Source organism: Neocloeon triangulifer, unplaced genomic scaffold (assembly GCF_031216515.1).
Source record: "Neocloeon triangulifer isolate White Clay Creek 2 clone unplaced genomic scaffold, ASM3121651v1 ptg000014l, whole genome shotgun sequence".
Taxonomy (NCBI): Eukaryota; Metazoa; Arthropoda; class Insecta; order Ephemeroptera; family Baetidae; genus Neocloeon; species Neocloeon triangulifer.
In genome coordinates this window covers 25,462,173-25,481,063 of record NW_026775556.1, presented here as the reverse complement: position 1 = coordinate 25,481,063, position 18,891 = coordinate 25,462,173, and the positions used below count along the sequence as shown (strand labels likewise).

The window sequence follows — 18,891 nt, the reverse complement described above, 5'->3', positions numbered from 1 at the left end:
GACAAAAATCTAAATTCTTACTTGATCTTCTTCCTCGTCATCCTGCCAGCTCCCAACCGACTCTGCGCCGTCACAGATGGTGCTGTAGCTCTCCAAATCACTCTCCTCCTCATCTTCTGTGTCCCAAACATCGGACGTCTCCAAAGGCGATGGCTTTTTCATGCCTGCGTCCAAAACCGGCTTCCAGCCGATGCTAATTTTCTGCTTTTGGAAGCATCGAGTGGACCTTTTCTCCTCGGCCTTAAACCTGGCGATGTCCTCCAAGAACTGACTCAGCTGATCCACGTCCGGGACACTAGCGTCTCCAAAATTCTTCCGAATAGAGTGCTTCATGTTCGTCTCAAAGAATTTACTTGCAAATCTTACAAAAGATAATTTTTTAAATAATTCTTTGCAACAATACAAATTGAAATATTCTTTTTTGCACACTTTTTCATTGTTGCAGGCATTATAATTTTTAAAACAAAAATTTCTTAATCGAATAGAAAATAAATTATTTTTAATTTATCTATAATTTTTGGTGAATATTATATCCGCACATAAATTGAATTAAATTACAGTGTTCATTTTCCTAATTCCAAATGTAAGCTGGTCGTGTAGTTTTGGCCTAAAAAGCGGCTCGTGTAAAATAAAAAGCGCATCAGCACATTTCGAGTAAAGTAGGCCTGCTCGGGCTGATAGGGCTGGGGCGCAATTTTTCAGCTGCCCTACTGCAGAGGCAGATGCCTCTGTGATTTGTTGCATTCTGATTACACACGGAGAGAGCAAAAGAGTTTTAGCGCCAGCCGGAAAATGCACACATACGACATTTATGTATGTACAAAAGAGAAAAGAGAGCGGTGTGCGCCTCTCAACTCGACGGACCCATTTTCCCTCCTTTTTTAATGAAAAAAAAAATCCAAACAAGCCACGCCATCATTATGTGCAAAATATCCTTTTTTCCTTCTTCCTACGCTTTTGACTTTTTCAAGGACACTAACTAATATTAACGAAATTTTGAATATTGTACATATAAATATTGAATATTGTACAATAAAGACAAACCCAAAAACAAAATAAAATTAAAAAAGACAAAATTGAGTGGCGCCTTCTGCGCCACTAAAAAGGGCACAGGCCCACAATACCTTGTCTTGGCCTGACCCGATAAAAAAAAATATGTACCAAATTTGGATAAAATCAAGGACCAGTCCAAAAATAAAATGTACACTGAAATTTGTATAATTATTATACGATATATATAGGATATAAAAAAAAGCTTCGTTAAGTTTCGTTGCTAGTTTTAGTATTTTTAAACAGATTTGAGATAAGAAGAATGAATATTAATATAATTTAATTCAAATTAGTATTATTAATATATTTCAACCGTGGATCCCTTCCCCCCATCCTATATTTGTAAATATTATTCAAAACTGAAGTAAAAAATTAAATACAAAAGTCAAGGTTTCATTTGAATATTAAAAATTGAAACAAAAATATCAAGGGCACCAAAAACTTTCTTAAAGTGTTTAGTTAAGACTATTTACAAAAATTGATCAGCTGAATTTCAAAATCTTCTTTTTTAGAATTAATTGGTACATAAATAAAAAATTGATGAAACATGTTTTTTTAACATATATTTTCAATTTTATTACGGCAGTGAGATTAAAATTCGAGATCATAAACTCAGTGTTTTCCATAATTCATGTTTTTTGAGTGATTCTGAAGAATTTCAAGAGGAAATTTATAAAAATTGCTTTTTAAAATCATTTCAATTTTTAATGGTTTGTGAATTTTAAATATCTCACTGAGAGAAGTTCAAGGAAATTCGCAAGACATATTCGCCGCTTTTGAGATGAGATTTCATCGCCACGCGTCTCTTCTTCTCCCGAAAGCAGCCCCACAGGGTTGGTTTTTCTATTCGGCAGCTCAAGAGAGATGCACTTTAAGATTCCAGCAGCAGCAGCTTTCTCTCTCTTGCTAATAATTCAAAGTGCTAGACCGGCGGCTGCTTTGCGCGTGTTTCGGAGAAGATCGCTGTCGGCGGGCGGCGGCACGTCCGACGCTATCTTTGGTATTCCAGCAGCTACACCTCGAGGTATATCGCGCAGCAGCCCCGACGAGACAATCCGTCCGCGTCTCGTCCAATCAATACATGGGCGTTAATTGTGCTCCACGCACTGCACAAGAAGTGTTCCTTTGGCAAGGTATTAAATCGGCGCGTCGACGACGAAATGAAATCAGTGCAGCCGCGCCGCGTGATTCGATTGCGCCTTTATTGCTTTCGTTACTGCCAAATGCAAATTGCCTTTATTCGCCTCCCTATGAGAAAATAATCAAACGTCGCTGGCAGTGTGTAATTGCTTTCTTCACGCCTCTGCGAACACGGCGTTTGTGGCACTCTCGGATTTTATTATTGCGCACAGCGAACGTTGAGTGAGCAAACTCCTGTGTTTTGATCCGACATGTTCAACAAAGACCGTAATATCGATTGGATGGTGAAGTATTATTATTTTCAATTGGTCTTCTTTCAACTTTTCCATCAGCAGGATCCTAATTCCTTAAAAATTAAGTTCTTTTACCGCTTCATTATTTGGCAGAAACAAGGTTATATTATTTATTTCTCTAAAACGCAATTAATTCAAATTTAAAGTCAGTAATAAGTGAAAGTAAAGAACTAGGGCCACGGGTTTTTTACTCGTTGTAAAAAAATTATTATTTTTTTTATTCAAAAACAAATGGCTCTACCAATTTTGTGATCAGAAAAATAAGCCCATTCTCGAAGCCTCTAATGAACAAAATCGTCACCAAAATAATAACAAACATTAATTCAAATTTATCTGAATTATTTAACATTATTTTTAAATTATGATTTTTTTACGGAATTACAAATTGGTGGGCTTTTCAGATTACAAAAATATTGTATTGTAGTACCGTGCCATAATTCTATATTAATTTTCTAATAATTAATTAATTGAAACTAGACTCGACGTTTCCTTTAGTTTTCTAAACGCCCATGTACTGTAAATTTGAAACAAACTGCTTTCCATTATGCTGCAACAAAAACAGAATCACAAAGGACTTGTGTGTTCTCGTTGGGTCGGTCGTGTACAATTTGCACTTTACAAAAGTCAGGGGTGAGACTGAGTGTAACATTTCAATTGCAGTCGGAGCGTAATATCTGTGTCAGCGGAAATTCCAAAGAGCAGAGGGTGGAGAGGAAACTAAGACGCCAAAATGACACAAAACCCAAGGAGCAGAAATAAATTCTGGAGTAAAAGAAAAAAATTAAACCGTTTATCGAGATGGAATAAATAAAGAAAATAGGCAAAATTTGCTTTCTCTTGTTATAACATATCTGCATCGCATAAATAAGTCAAAATCGGCGACACCTTCTGGCGGCTGCTTTTCGGACGTCTTTGCTCGCCATGAATATTAATAATGCATCGGGGCTCGCTTAATAATGGATGCATTACGCCTGGCTTAGCCGATTATTTATTTACGGTCATCATGCAGTTATGGGCCAAACCTCGTCTCTAGCACACAACCCGCCGTAAACAACTCTGCGCATTTTAACCCTTTCTCTCCTTCCTGAACTCGTCAGTTTATGTGTGTGCATATATGCGCGCGATAATCATTTTTCACTCTTGTCACGCCGCCGGCCGACCTGAATTATACGGACACGGGCGCAAAATTGTTTACGGCTTAACCTGTGTTTTATGGGATAATAACGCTCTCGCTATACTTAAGTCCTATCTCTTATGCATTACTATAACTAAGGCAGCCTCCAACTCACTGTTTTTCCTGTTTGCTGGTTTTTCTGTAAAAAAGGAAAAAAAAAGTTACATAGAAAACGACGCAAGTAAGATAGATTCGGATTGATTTTTTTTCGTTATTATTGTTAGTTTATTTGTCCAAATCACATTGTTTATGGAAATGAAGATTCGGGCTTTTCCTCGTTGCAAAAAATTGTTTTTATTCAAAAACAAACGGCTCTACCAGTTTCGGTCACGGTCTGCGACCCTATTTCATGAGCAAGAAATATACAAAAAATCAGCAACATTGAAAAAACCACCATTCAACATTAAAAATAAAAATCTTAAAACTTAATTTTTATGTTTAAATGTGGTTTTTCAATTTTGCTGATTTTTTGTATTTTTCTTGCTCATGAAATTGGGTCGCAGACCGTGACCGAAACTGGTAGAGCCGTTTGTTTTTGAATAAAAACAATTTTTTGCAACGAGGAAAAGCCCGAATCTTCATTTCCATGATTATCTCCTCGAGTGTCAACTTCTTCAAACACATTGTTTATGTTTTACATTCGCTTCTAGTATTTTTTTTCCGAAATTTTTCTTTTGGGAAATTTTTCACCACAAAATAAACTGTATTGTTTTGCATCAAATTGATTTTTATTCCAAATATCAAATTATTTAGGAATATAACCCGAACCCCCCCCCCACCTCAAAATATATAAATATTAAATACGGATATAATTAATTTTAATCCAAGAAAGAAAATTCTAATTCAAAAATTAAGGGTGTCTCGGGTTTATTGCCCATAGATACTTTTTATTTGAGAAATATTGGCAATAGCCAGTGGCTAATCAATTGTGGTCTGACGTGCTGTATTGCATTCAACCCCTGAAAGTGCGAAGTAGTTCTTTGGGAATTATTTTCTTTTTTGGATATAATTAAATTAGTAAAACTCAGGAATTTTCAAATTTTTGTACACTGGTTTTGTCTCAAATATCGCGCGTCTTGGAACATAATTCCACGTAAAGGCGATTAGTCACAAGTAACTAATTTAATAATCACAATTTGTCAAAATTCCACCCATTTGCAACTGGGTCAAAAGTAAAAAATGTGTATTTAAGACGATATTAAATTAACAAGTCATTTAAATAATACCAAATTCTTGCTCAGTTTTAAAAAAATTTATGCATATCAAATTTCTGGAAAAAGAGAATTGAATGTGATATTAGTAAAAATTAACCAGCAACGCGACTGACAAAGATGTTGAGAAATTGTCTCCTCTTTGGTATACAAATCGCAGAGAGCCCGTAGCGCAGCTCTTTATATGTGAAAAGCAGTCTGGCACCGAGCAAAGCGACACCTAAAGTAGTAGTTCTCGCGACGTAATCAAAAGCTTCGCTACACGCCCCGTGTGAACTCGGTCCAAGAGAAAGTCGCGCAGACATGAATAAGCCCTCTTTAAGCGCGACAGCTGCTTGAACTTGTCCTCGCCGCCTCCGACACACATGCACATTAAATTATAATCACCGCTTGATGCAAACAAACTCCTCGGCGCACTCCCGTATAAAAAATACAAAAATTCATTAAAACTTCGCGCTCGGCTTGGCCCGAGACTTTAACACTTCAAACGGGTCGAATTCGAATTTCATTAGGAGTCTCCACGTGTCAACGCAAATAATGGCCGGTCCATATCCGTGTGTATGAGAAAAATATGCAGCTGCCACTTGAATTAACCGTGACGGAGGACGTGTCGCCGCTGATTATCCGCAGCCGAGGCAGTCGATTTTTCAATTTTGGAAGAGACTCGAGGCGCATGAGAGGGATCGAGACAGAAAGGTAAAAGGGGATGCGGCGCGGTAATTTCCAAATGGAAGTGCTGCCAAACCGGCAATAAATTATTTCCTCCGGAACGAAAGTTCCCGCTGCGGGGGTGTAAACATATTTTTTGCAAGATGGGAAAAATTGTATATGTACTTTTGTGGCCGGACGAGTTAATCAATCAATCGGGTGATTGATTTGTCATGTGCTTTTTTTGCCTTGATCTCAAACTTGTTAATAAAACAACTCGATTTTTGCGCCGTGATTGATAAACGCTGTTGAAAAGGTTGATGAATCGTCGCATATTGGCACATTTTCAACTTTTGGCGGTGGGCGGACGACAAATAGGCTTTTTTTGCACGCGCGGTTAAAAGATATGGAAGAAATTATAAGGTAATGCTTCGGCACAAAGAGCAGAGGGAGGCACTAAATTTTATTTATGATAGTCGTGAGGTAACTTGGTGCCGCTGACAATGATCAAGTGTAATGTGACATTTACATTTTACAAGGAGCACGTTGCGGCCGTTCTTGAGGAAAATTGTGTGGAAAATTTACGGCTGCTGATGAAAATGAATGAATTCCAATTCCTCGTCATTTTGAAGCGAACAGACATTTAAGAAAAAGTTTTACGGCGGGAAAGTTTGTTTGGCGCTGATTTTGGCAAGGTTCCGTTTCTCTTATGTATTATTAGGAAAAATCATTACTTGCAATGGACTTTTGAGGCAAATTCCTGATCTGGAGCAGAATAACCTGATCGTGGCAGTTTGAAAAATACGGCCAATTAAAGATGAAATATTTTGCAATTTTTTTGCATGATGGCAAATATGTGAGATGATAATTAATTCCATGCATTCTCACTGATTATATATTTATAATAATAAAAATAATTAGTTTGATTACGATTTATTAATTACTTTTTATCTTTCTTATTGTTACTGTTTATTCTTCACAAATCTGTAAAAATAATATTGAATTATAATTCAGCTAGAGTCAATGAAAAAAAAAGAATTTCACTGTAAATAGAATCCGAAATAATATATTTTATGAATATTATTATAATATTAATCAGATATAATTTTTTTTGTAATTTATGCGTGATTTAGAAAAATTTGGTCATTTTCCAAGTAAATCTCGGTCGTGTCAGAATAGCGCTGCGATTATTCGAGGCGGAGATGGATAAACACGTGTGTGCCTTTGCCTTGTTTACAATTCACCGTTTGTTGATTCGCACTCAGGACGTAGAGTGCAGCTCGTTAAGGGGGCGACGTTACGGGGTGCGAGCGCAGAGATACCGCACACGCGACTGAAATATGCATTTAATTCTGCGGACGGAAGGGTTTATTTTTTATCTATCGCTCCCGCCGGATTTATTTGCTCTCGCGTATTTATTTTGCACGTAAAGCGCGGCGCGTGAAATATTCAACCGGTCATCAATATTTCCCCAAACACGGCAGCTGGAGAACAAAGGGGTCTTTTTGTCTACTTGGCCAACTCGTTTTCTGCCTCCCCGCCGCCCCGTCCGGCTGCGATTGAGCAATATTTGTTTTTGCTGCCTGACGTCTCTGAGTAAATAATTCACGCACAGATTTCCCTGAAGAGCTGCTGTTAGCCTGATTTAGCCTTGCAGCGGCACAGAAAAATATAAAACACGAGAGCGCTGCACCGAATGACTGACTGACTGTATTTCTAAATTTCTTTCTTCTTTCTGTGAACGTGTTTGTGACGAGAGGGTAAATTTAAATTTAGCCGTCGCGCATCTGGCCGACTGGATAAATGAGTTGCGATCTCGGTCAGCATTGATGAATATATTGCATTGTCTTTTTTTTTTTAATAAGTTGGCAAAAAGCGCAGGTGCCGCCGCGTTTGTATACTAATTGCAGTCTGTAAATAACTTTTGATAAGCCGACTTTGGTTCAGAAGAGGCTGAAAATAAAAATGCGACGCCGATTGATACGAGCGCGTGTTTTTTGCTCCCTCGTGAAGAGCCGCATTAACAACATGTGCCGCCGGCGTTCGGTGAATATCAATATTGGCCTGCCGGCTGGCCCGCCCGTGACGCTGTCAGCTTTGGACGGCGGCGCGTAAATTTGAGATGAAATAATGTCTATCTCGGCCGACGTAGAGGTGACAAAACCCAGTCGAGTTGCTTTGCACAGCGTGATTTTTAGCAAATATTTACACCTTCAGCAAATTCGCTTTTTTTTCTTCTTCAGAGAGTTTACTTTTTGTAATTATTTTTAATGTGTCTCTCAATTTGAGGAAGTGAAAAAGTTGCACTGAAGAATAAATAATCACGTTTAATTGAAATGAAAGAAGAGACAAAATAATATATAAGCATTGAGAGTCCCGATTTAGATTTCCACTAATTTCTTGGTGTTGCTGCTGATTTATAAGGGAATTAGTTGAATCAAATTTTAATTTGTACGAGATACGAGAAAATGGAAGTTTTATTTTGTTCATAATATTGCTCTGCTTTTTATTATCATTTAAAAAGAATAAAACAAAATGGTACTTTTGCTACTTTTTAGCTTTTAGCACCAAACAAAAAGAGAAAAATGACGATTGCGAGAGACACGGGCGTGTTTCTCATGTCAACTTTCTTCAAGCGTGCATTAAACTCTGGGGGACTTTTCCTCTACAGAGCAGGGGTTCGCAGGAGAAAAATACAGCACCTCGTCGCTACATCTCATTCAACAGAATTGACGTCACGCCACGCACAGTTCATCAACTTTGCAGCTTCAATATTTCAAAAGGGTCTATTCTTGTTTCGCCAGACAAAGAGGAAAATTCTGTCTGCAAAAAGATCCGCCTCGCAAATTCCAGACTCCAGACAGAGGAACATGTTGTGCGTTTTTGGGTGAATTTAAATATATTATTGCAATTTATCGCACCACAAGTGACGCTGCCACTCATGCAGTGTAAAAATTCCTTTCATGTTTTCTTCAATATTAAATCATTATAAAAAAGCATTTTAATTTTTCATTATTTATCCTAATATTGTTGAATAAAATATGCAATTTTGCCTCTATAATTCGTGGTGCAGATGGAAGACTCAATAACAGACTAACTTTTTTCGCATCTAACGCCGCACTCAAGCGACGAGTCTATAAATTATGCACATTGTTAATTAGTTACAGGGACTGGCTTTGAGGTGGCGAAACCCATGCGTGGCGCGCGTTCGTAAAGCGCGATTTTGCGGTTACCGCAGTGGAAACGGAGCCGGAAAGGTGCGCAAACTGTAATAAATAAATTATTTTCAAACAGCTTTGAATTGAAAAACCATTCTACAAAATGTTACCTGAACCAAACATTACAAATTTCATCAAAGTTTGAATTTGAAATTTAAGGTTTCATTTACCTGGAGAAAATGATAAAGTTACACCTAAAAAATAACTTGGTCCCTATTAAGGGACCATACGTCAAGCTTTTCAAGGTGCCATTATACAAAAATTTACGGATTTTGAAAGAATGATAAGCCATTCATTTTTTTTCTTCTTTGAGAATACAAATATTTTTCAGGGGTGAGGAGACTTTGGATAATTTCTTTTTTCAATTTTTATTTGCTAGTTTGAAAATTAAGTATACGGTAGGGGTTTTTTTTTGTCACTTTTTACTTTCATTTCTATTTCTCGTCGTGAGGATTGAGCGAACTCTAAATCCACTTTCACCCTATCTTGCATATCACTCGCGAAATTGATTACTCATTCTTCTCGGCGGCCCAAAAAAGTGTTTGCCAGAGAATTTCGTTGGAATGATTTATTAAGGGTCTGGCGCGTGCTGCGATCGCTGCTGATTTAGCAGCAGCACCGACTGACGGCAGGCGCCGCCAGTTTGTTTCGCCGCTGAAGAGATGGCACTATTTTGTTCTCATGACGCTTTTCCGGCCGCAGCATCGCTTTTCCGACCTCAAGCAGAGCCATCCAGCGTCGCTAGCGTAATGACGAGGGTGGAAAGATGAGAAGTTTCACCAATTATTTTTGATCCGACGTTTCTTTCAAATAAAATGCGGCTTACATTTCAAGTCAATTAAATAAATTGCAGTAAATGAATCATTTCACATTCTACAGCAATTTTTATTTGGAGGCTTTTATGAATATAAAAAGCTGTCTTTTTTAGTTAAAATTTTACACTTACCGCACAAGAATTCATGTATTTTACGTTTTAAAAAGTTATTAAATGTAGCTGCTGATCAGAGCCGTTGCTGTTTCTTATACAAAATGTGAGGACTGAGGAGTCACCATAAAAGATTTTGTTATTGACTTTTGTCTGTAATTAGATTTTCTCAACTCTCCATCATTATTTTCGATCATTTTTATTTGTGTTTGATTTGTCAATAAAATTTCTATCATTTTGCTGCAAAAAAAAAATTAAAATTAATTATGACTATTTATTTTTTTCCATGTTTTTAAACAAATTAAACACTCTATAAATCTTGTGCCATGGCTTCAATTTCAAATACAGGTTTTCTATTAATATATTTAAGTTGGCATTAAACATTGTTTCATAATAAATTAAAAATACAATCAAAATTTAATATCAAATTAATTGCCAAATTATATTGTTCTGTTAATATGTGTGCTATTTTCCTGTTCAGAAAAATCCAAAACCGTTTTACCAAATATATATTTAGAAATGCATTTAATTCAGCAGTATTATATGGGTTGAAGGGAAAAACAAGCTCTGCCATTTTTATTCAATAGAAGCTGCACAAAGCGTTGAAAATTCAATCCTGACGATGACGTACGTTTGTGCGTTTGCGGCGACCAAACCTGAGAGGCTGAAACCTGCCCCTCTGACGTCCACCCAAGCCTTCCCTTCCGAATCGGTTTCTGGCTCTCGGCTCGGCGGTGATGAAGTCGAGTTTCTCAGGACCGGCCACACTGGCGGCCACTGCAGAGGCCGCCGCCTCCACATATGAGCCAAACGGCCTCCAACGCGCCAGGGCTGTCAGCGCCTGAAAAATCATTTTCCAAAATAAAGTGCGAGTAAAACAGAACATTTTTATTGGGTCCATTGTTCAGGGGTGAGTTGCCTACCTTCTTGGCAACGCGTGGAAGGGGCAAAGGCAAAATTATCATGGGGTTGACTGGCAAAAATTCATTTTCGGATTCGTCCAAATTGGAATCGACATCAATAGAGGCAAAACCGACAACGTCCTCCATCTCGTAGTCCTGCAACTGCATTCGAAAGTGTCAAAATTTCTCCCAAGAGAAAAATAAAATCAATATTCCAACCCAACTTTAACGATAAAAAAACACACGCGCTTAAAATAATGCAATTAATACAAATGGTTTTGCTGTGTTTGTTGGAAATTTATAATGTGCGCTAAGAAACTATAAAAAATATTCATCTGCAGCTTATATAAGGAAATATTATGAAACAAAGGTGGCAGGCGCGTGCATTATTCTTTTGTCATAATATGGCACCAATAATAATAATAAAAAAAGGAAAACAAGGGTGTGTTTGTGCGGGGGCGCCTCTGAAACCTTTTTAAGTGCGTCAAAACAACTTGTTGCCTGCGGGTAATATATTCAAACGGCACTTGAATTCACTATTTTCCTGCTCTTTTCCGCCCAAACTTTTTTCCTATAACACGCCCGCACCCTGCGCGCAGCCAGGGCGAATTACGCCGCCTCCTGCCATTCGCTTTTATGGCTTTCCTATGTATAATGCCAACAATACGGCTGATAAGAAAGAGTGGAGGTGTTCCCAAGAAAAGTGCTATACTAAACAAGCCGTTGCAACTTGCGTTTGGCTCGAGCAACAAATTGAGAGCTCAGATCAGCTTTGCGCTCCAGGCCTGACTTTATTATAAACGCCACTTTTATTGGCACGCAAAAGTGCAAAATATAATTATATCGCTACTGAAAATTATAAATTTTTTATTATATTAGCAATTTAATAAAACCACTTCTAGTTTTTGTCAGATTTTCTTAAATAAAATCCAGTTTCTAGTTTCTATTTACATTCAGTTAAATCAATTTGATTCAAATTCTTCTTTTTATCTGTGAAAAACTAAAATATTATATATTTATTAATTTAATTGTTTTTCATGTCAATCGTTCAGTTCGATCAATTTTAGCAATATTATAATGTCGATCCACTCTACTCATTTTCCGCATTTCTTTTTGGAAAAATTTCAAATCTAATAGAGTACAAATTTTAAGTGTAAGAAAAAATACCTCATCTTGGTTCTCTTCGAACGCGCACTTGACAGCTGGAGCAGCGGAAACGAGGACACACAGCAACAACAAACAAAACGCTGACATTCTCTCCGCAGCCTGCAATCATTCACAGCAAAACACATAGTGCACAAAATAATAATTCTTGCAACACGAAAATCTCCTGCAAGAATTGTATTTTGCATGAATTTCAAGGCGCGCCTCAACTCGCCCTCGCCACCGCACAACGCTGGCAAACGCAAATAAGTCATCAGACGTGACAAGATTAGCAGAGTAGATTAAATAAGCGGAAAAATTCTCGCGTTTAATGAAAATGACTTTGCTCGCCACGCGTGCTAAAAAAGCGTTTCCGTTGGCGACTCAAGTTTGTCACAATCAGATGCATGAAGAAAGCAGGGCAATGATTTTCTGAATTTTCTGTTTATCTGATTAATTGAATTATGCATGAATGCGACTCAAGATCGTTTTAATGTCAGCGGTTATTTAATTAAGTTAAGTAGCACTGGCCGGCCAATTTAAACCCGCAGGTAGAAATTGATAAGTTAATAGTTTTTAGGATAAATAACACTGCTTCAAGAGGACGTTTTGTGCCAAATTAAGAAATCTCGTTGTTATATTACAATTAAAGGAAACCACACAAAAGTCATTACTTTGGTTTGGACTTGGGACTTAACTAAATTTACAACTTGCACATTTTCATAGCCAATTCTCTATTCAGCCAATAGAACCTCCATAATGACTGACAATGTTTTTTTTTTTTTAAATATATTAATAATTGATTAAATGTGTGGAGATTTATATTTTTTAAGAACTCGGATTGCTTCTAAAAGTGCAAACCGGGAGTTTCCTTCCAGCCGCAGTAAGAATGAATTTTAAATATTCGTATGGCAGTATTTTACAATTATTTATAAAATAAATATAAAAAACCTTACTTTTGAATTCCTCAGCTACTGTCATTTATCCCCCAAAAATAAATCAAGTTACATCTTCTCGGGAATTACCTCGAACAGAAGAACTGCAGGTGTTGCGAGCCGCAGAGGAAGAAGCAAGGTGCTGAAAGTCTCCTTCCCTTGGGCATTCAAAACGCCGACGCCGCAACCAAAAGAAGCCAGGGCGCCTGTCATTTCTCTTGACTCGAGCCTACCGCTAATCAAATCTGCGTACAGACCGGATTTTTTTATGATCTCTCAACTTTGATAAATCTGTTTCTGTCTTGCGTTTAAGATATTATCAGCGCTATATTTATTGAAATAATATAGTAACAGACCCACGTATCAATTATTTTGATTTAGCGCCAGTAAATGGAGTGTAAATATTTATGAAAAAGATTATATATTATTTGACTGCTTTGAAAATAGGTGTAATGCACATATTAAGATATTGATCCCATTGTCAATAGAGCCAATCGATGAATAAATATGTATGATTTTGATTTCATTAAATTTTTAATAAAAAAAAAATGAATCTTCCTTACGAATTAATTGATATATTTTGAAATATAGCAAAATAATTTTTTTGGCTACTTAATTAATTGAGAAAAACTTGCAAGAAAAATATAATTTTTTTTCTTTGGCTGCTACACAAAAAATGCGCAGGCAGACGGGAGATGTTTTGTTCATGGAATCAAATTTGCGCATATATGCGCTATATAATAAAATCCAGGTGTGCTTTTGCAAAACGCACTCTCTTTTACTTTAGGCCCAATAAAACAAGCAAGAAAGAAAAAAGTTTTATGTGTACAATACAGTTCTATGTTTTTTTTTATCAATATTAATTTCTCTAAAAGCAAATCAAAGAAAAAAATATGCAGCAAAATGTCCTTCCCTGGACTTCTTTTGTTAATATGTATTATTTATACCTCCTTTTAGTTTTATAACGTTTTTTTATTTGAAAGAAACCATTTATTAATTCCGATTTCTGCAATCTCTTGTTGAGAGAATCATCTGTGGCCCGCTGCCGTACTCCCCTGTTAAGTTGGTTGCTGTCGCTGGTATTTTACTTCAAAATATATTTATTTCTTTTTTTCTCCTTTCACTAAATATGGCACGTACCGAATGTGGCTTACATGATCTCTTTAGAAATGAGAAAACAGAAAAATATCAAAATAGTTTCCGAAAAAACTCATTTTTTTAATTTTTAATGAAAATATCTTTAAAACTAAAAATAATGCCATCGATTACAGATCAGATGCAGAATTTTATGATCTAGACTACATTTACAAAAAAAAATATATCACAAATTAACTTTTTTACATGTCCTCAAAAACTATGTATAAAAATGCAACAGTAAAGTTTTTCAGTTCAAAAAGGTACTATGAGGAATACAAAATTTATTGCTCTACATAATAAGCAAGGGACATTAACATTGTAGAGTTTAAAAAAAGGAATATCTCAAAAATTACTCAAAATTTGGTCAAAAACCCTTCACAGGACACTAATAACATAATTATATGAAAATCAGAGTAGTCGCCGCAGCAAAAAAGATCTGTCATTGTCAAATTTATCTTAATTCATTTGTGAATGGACGTGCTACGTCCCATAAGTAAAATATCAGCGAACAGCGGTGTACGGCGCCGTTGCATACCTTGTAAGGAGGTAGAGTCACTTGTACCATATTTGCAGCCATCTCTCGGCGATTCCCCAAAGCCAGCAGCCAAAAAGGCCATCATGCAGTGAACCAGCCAATAGAAGATTTAAAAAAAAAACCTCCCATTGGCGGCTTTCGAATTGCGCGGTATTATTTCGACTAATAGCGTGGCTTTAATCGTTTGTTTTTCTTTTTTTGCAATTAGAGCTGGACCTCGCAGCTGGCACCTGCTGCTGGCAGATCTTGATGGCTGCAAATTTGCAAAACACAAAAACACCTGTGCACCTGAGATTTGTTTGAGTTTGAAGAAGTAAAGTCTCTGCCATGGATTTGTTCGAAAGAACTTTTAACAAAATCCTGTCAAAGGAGATTTCACCTGATGACGCCGTTCATTGGCTCTCTTCTTCAAATGTTCCTGTAGGTTTTGCATGAGTTATAAATCCTGCCAATAATTTTGTAAAAATACATACATACATTTTCAGAATGAGGACTTCCAGGGCAAGAACAGAGTTGATTTCGCAAATTTTTTCTTGGCATATTTGCGCGAAAAAACCAGGTATGTCATTGTATATTTGTGTCACTCTCCATCCTTATGTTATCTGTTCTTTTAGTTTTCTGGAATCGAGATCATCAATTACGCCGTCAAACACGCCGATAAAAAGCCTTGGCAAGCCATTAGCACCGCATCCTGACGCGGACCTTGTTGCAAAGAAGCCCCAGGAACGCCGTTCTTGCAGTAGAAAACTTCCACTAAATGGCGAGAACAAAATTGAGCTCTCTACCGAGTGTATAGAAAATGTTTCCCGGAGAAATGCAAACCACAGCCACCCACGACCAGGCCCGCATGCAATCACCCTAGGAAATTTTGTCGTCACCAAGACGACGTCCCAACGAGAAAGAAAAAATGCCAGAGCTAGTATTAAATTGAATTCATTCGATGAGTTTCCCGAGATTGGAGTCACAAAAAGGGTCAAGCCTATAATGATTTCATCACAAAATGAGATCAAGGTTTGTTATTTTTAATAATGTTTTGTCTCATTTTTTAAAACAAAAACTTAAATTTTTTCAGGTTCAGGATAAAGTGCCAAATGCATTCACAGGGGCTCCCGAAGTGAGTGCGTCGGACGTAGTTTTAGAAAGGGCCAGGTTAAAACTGGAATGCATCAAGGTCCAGAACAACAATCTCAAAGCAACTTACGAACTGCCAGTGAGAGACGCCAAGGAACAATTGGAAACACTTTCCAAAATTTATGCGGCAATTTTAAACAGTGATTTGGAACTGAACATCATGAACGAAGTTTACTTTCTGACAGAACTCCTTTGCGTCAATATCAGAGCAGAAGATGAGCAGCACGAGATCTTTGGCAACTCGAGCAACTGTGCTTACTTCTCTGCAAAAACGTTTGGTTCTCTAGGTGACACATTGAAACATTTGGATCCGGGAGTTGTTAAGCTGCTTGTGGAAAATAGCAAGATGAACAAAGTTTGCCCAGACGTGGTTGCAGAACTGAAGGAAGTGTTGGTTTCCTTGCAATGTCGACCAACTATTTCTTTGATATTAGTAATTGGGTCACAAGTAGAAAGTGAAAGCAAGGAGAACTTTGCAACACCAGACTCTTTCCAGGTTAATTTTTCATAAACATCTGGTTTTCTTCAAATTGAATTGTGTGTTTCAGGTTTATCGGAGACAAAGGGATGGCTTTTATGCGCTGATGGAAGACTGGGACAACGAACGCCATTTCTCAAAAAAACTTGCAAAGGAAGTCTTGGACATTTTTGAGCTGAACACTGTTGAACCAGAGAACCTTGCCTACTTTTGCCGCCTCTTCGTTTCACAGTTGATTTGCTCCTGTATCGGAGACGGCTCTGACGGAAGCAACAAAGCACCTTTTGACTTCCGAGTTGATCCAGAAAGACTCAAAAGACTGCATCAGAGATTGGTCACTCCGTCAAAGGCACTTGCTGGTCCGTGTCCGCTGCCTGATTTCTCAGGCTGGGAGGAATTCTTCAGAGACTTTATTGTGATAGCTTCCAACGCCAATTTCAACCAACACTTGCAAGACTCGTTATTATCTACACTGAGAGCTCTAGATGGCAAGAAATTTGAGCTCCAATCAAATGGTGAATTTCTAAAACTCTAAATTACTTGGTGCTAATTTTGGAAATCTCACAGTTGAAGAGGAAACTAGGCACAAAATCCTTGCTTGTGTTGTGTCAGCTCAGTTGGTAGCAAAATTTTTAGGCTTCGTTGAGTTCCGCCCCTACAAGTCTCCTTTGAAAAGGGCGCCAGAGCAAGTTCTTAGTGCACAGGTTCTAATTAGAGAAAAGGTAACTCCTATTTTAACTATATTATAAGACGATATTGAATTATTAATAATAATTTAAGGTTCGACTTCCTATTGACACCTATCAATTGATAGCTACGTCTGAAAAGAATGGAAGGTTGATTCTGACGGTTCCCTGGCTGTGTTCATACTTAGTGCAACTGGATGCTGTGTCCATAAGACTGCCTGACATTCAGGCAACCATATCTTTTTTAATTTCCCTGCAGAGAGGTCTGTCGTCCAGATCTCTTTCAGGCACCACAAAGATCTTACTTCGTCTGAACATTGGATGGTGTTTATCCATTTTGGCTGAATTGTGTCCTAGCGTGTGGGACATGTTTCGCTCAGCAGCTAAGTAATGCAAATTTACAGTGAATTTAAATTTCAAGTTTAATTGTAAATTTTTATCAGGATTGATGTTCAAGAAAATTCAAATAGTCTGGATACAATCGACATGATGGACTCACGGAGCATCACTTTGATTTTTCCATTCGTGTTGGAGCTTCGCTCAATTTTAGCTGGCAATCCAGGAAATGTGAGAAGTGGCCAAGCTGTGGGTCCAAAGCACATCAAACCAGTAGCAGCCATTACAGTTGACCCAGTGCTGCACCTAGAGGTTAATAATCTTGTAAAATTATTATGTTCTCACTGGTAATGCATATTTATAGCTACAACTTGAAGCAAGCTTTGTTCAAACGCAGCCAAGCAGTGTTCGTCAGACCTTAGAATTTGTTACAGAGCGTTTGTACGCCTTGTGCATAGACCATTTGCAAGACGACACCGTCAAATCTGCACTGCATGATTTGGAAAGCAAAGTGCAAGAAAAAGTTAGAACGGAAGCTGACAGCCTTGATCCTCAATTAGATTTTTCTCAGCTAAAATCAGCTTTAATGGTAATTATAATTTCAATTATTGGATCCTTGGGTGTTATTTTTGTCCTGAAACTGTAGAATGGCCTTGCAAGCTGGTCAGTGATAGAAGCAGACAAGCAGAGCGAAACTATGTCACAGAAGTGCCTTAATGAAGCCAATAAATTCCTTGGAAGTAGATGCTCGTCTCTCCTGAGTCATCTTTTGCCACAATCTGTAACTCAAATCCAGTGCAGTGCATTCGCTCAGATAGTTATCAAAAATATTTGCTCAAAAATTAAAGTGTGGATTCAAACAACCTATGGATCAAGTAATTTATCAAAGCTATCTGTGAAACTATAGAATTAAATTTTCTTTTCAGCCGAAATGTTGAAGAAAACCAAGGAGAGCTTGGAGAAGGCAGCCAAGCATAGGGCCAAGAGCGGAGAGATATCGACTGTGAAAACTGATCCCAATGTCTCTCTTCGACTACCAGCAGAAAGAAGAGGACTCGAGCATTTAGAGACTGTCACACCCCCAGCAGAACTGATGCTGCAATACAGAGTAAATTCAAAAGGCAATTGAGCGATAAAAAAATTAATTTTAATAAATTATTAGGAAATTCTTTTTAAATTAAGCAACGGCCAAGAAATTTCCCGTGATGGAATTGAAAATCTGATAACAGCAACAGAATTGGTCGTGCTCCACAGAGAAGATCTCATACCAGTTGCTGTATTCATGATCAAGCCCTTGACTGTTGATTTGGCTATGTTTTTGGGTAAAACATTTTTGTTGCAGTTCTTGAAAGAAAAAAAAAATAATATTCCTTATTGCAGCTGTATATTCTCCACAAATTCTAACGAACAGCGTTGTATCAAAGCTTGTCGGCTTGTGGAAAGGTCCCTTCGGCAGACCCGACCAACTGGAGAAAATATTCAGTCCAAAACACATGCACATGTTAAGTTTGAGTAAAAACCAGAATAACACTTGGTCTGCGTTTGGGAGATTTCTGCACGGTCTCGTCAAGGCAGGACTTCTCTCCCCAATGGACATTGAAGAGCAAGCTGTTGGAGTTCTGCAACTGCAGTGGCCCCCTGAATTTCTGGAAATGTACAGCCTTTGCATAAATAACCTGGTCAGGGAAAATGGAGCGAAGCCAGAGAGTGATGAGAATTCTTCATTTTCAGAGCTTTTGCCTTGGCTAGCTGATTACTGTTCCAATCTTGATGAGCTGCCAGTAGATTAATTTCATATTTTATTTTAAATGCTATTTGAAGCTTTTTAATACATAACAATTTCTATTTTAGCAATATTGAACAAACCAGTTTTATTTTGTATTTATGTATTTTAAGTACATTTGATACTGAAAATAAGTAAAAGCATGCAAATAAAAAAGAAACACCAG

The 18,891-nt window shown here is 37.5% G+C and overlaps 2 protein-coding genes across 2 annotated transcripts; one reads left to right on the top strand and one right to left on the bottom strand.

The window, feature by feature from the left end:
- Positions 1-10,055: 10,055 nt before the first annotated feature.
- Positions 10,056-13,056, bottom strand: LOC132201194 (uncharacterized). The gene is made up of 4 exons (XM_059627167.1): positions 12,730-13,056; positions 11,729-11,827; positions 10,583-10,723; positions 10,056-10,500 (listed from the first exon to the last, which is right to left on the bottom strand). Exons 1-4 carry the CDS (start codon positions 12,850-12,852, stop codon positions 10,270-10,272), a joined length of 594 nt encoding a protein of 197 aa, XP_059483150.1. The 5' UTR covers positions 12,853-13,056; the 3' UTR covers positions 10,056-10,269.
- A 1,464-nt stretch (positions 13,057-14,520) lies between these two features.
- On the top strand, positions 14,521-18,889 carry LOC132201669 (codanin-1). Its single transcript, XM_059628021.1, has 13 exons — positions 14,521-14,731; positions 14,797-14,870; positions 14,926-15,322; positions 15,384-15,938; positions 15,991-16,435; positions 16,488-16,642; positions 16,701-16,993; positions 17,050-17,254; positions 17,307-17,531; positions 17,589-17,817; positions 17,869-18,050; positions 18,105-18,264; positions 18,323-18,889. Exons 1-13 carry the CDS (start codon positions 14,639-14,641, stop codon positions 18,730-18,732), a joined length of 3,423 nt encoding a protein of 1,140 aa, XP_059484004.1. The 5' UTR covers positions 14,521-14,638; the 3' UTR covers positions 18,733-18,889.
- The last annotated feature ends 2 nt before the right edge of the window (positions 18,890-18,891 follow it).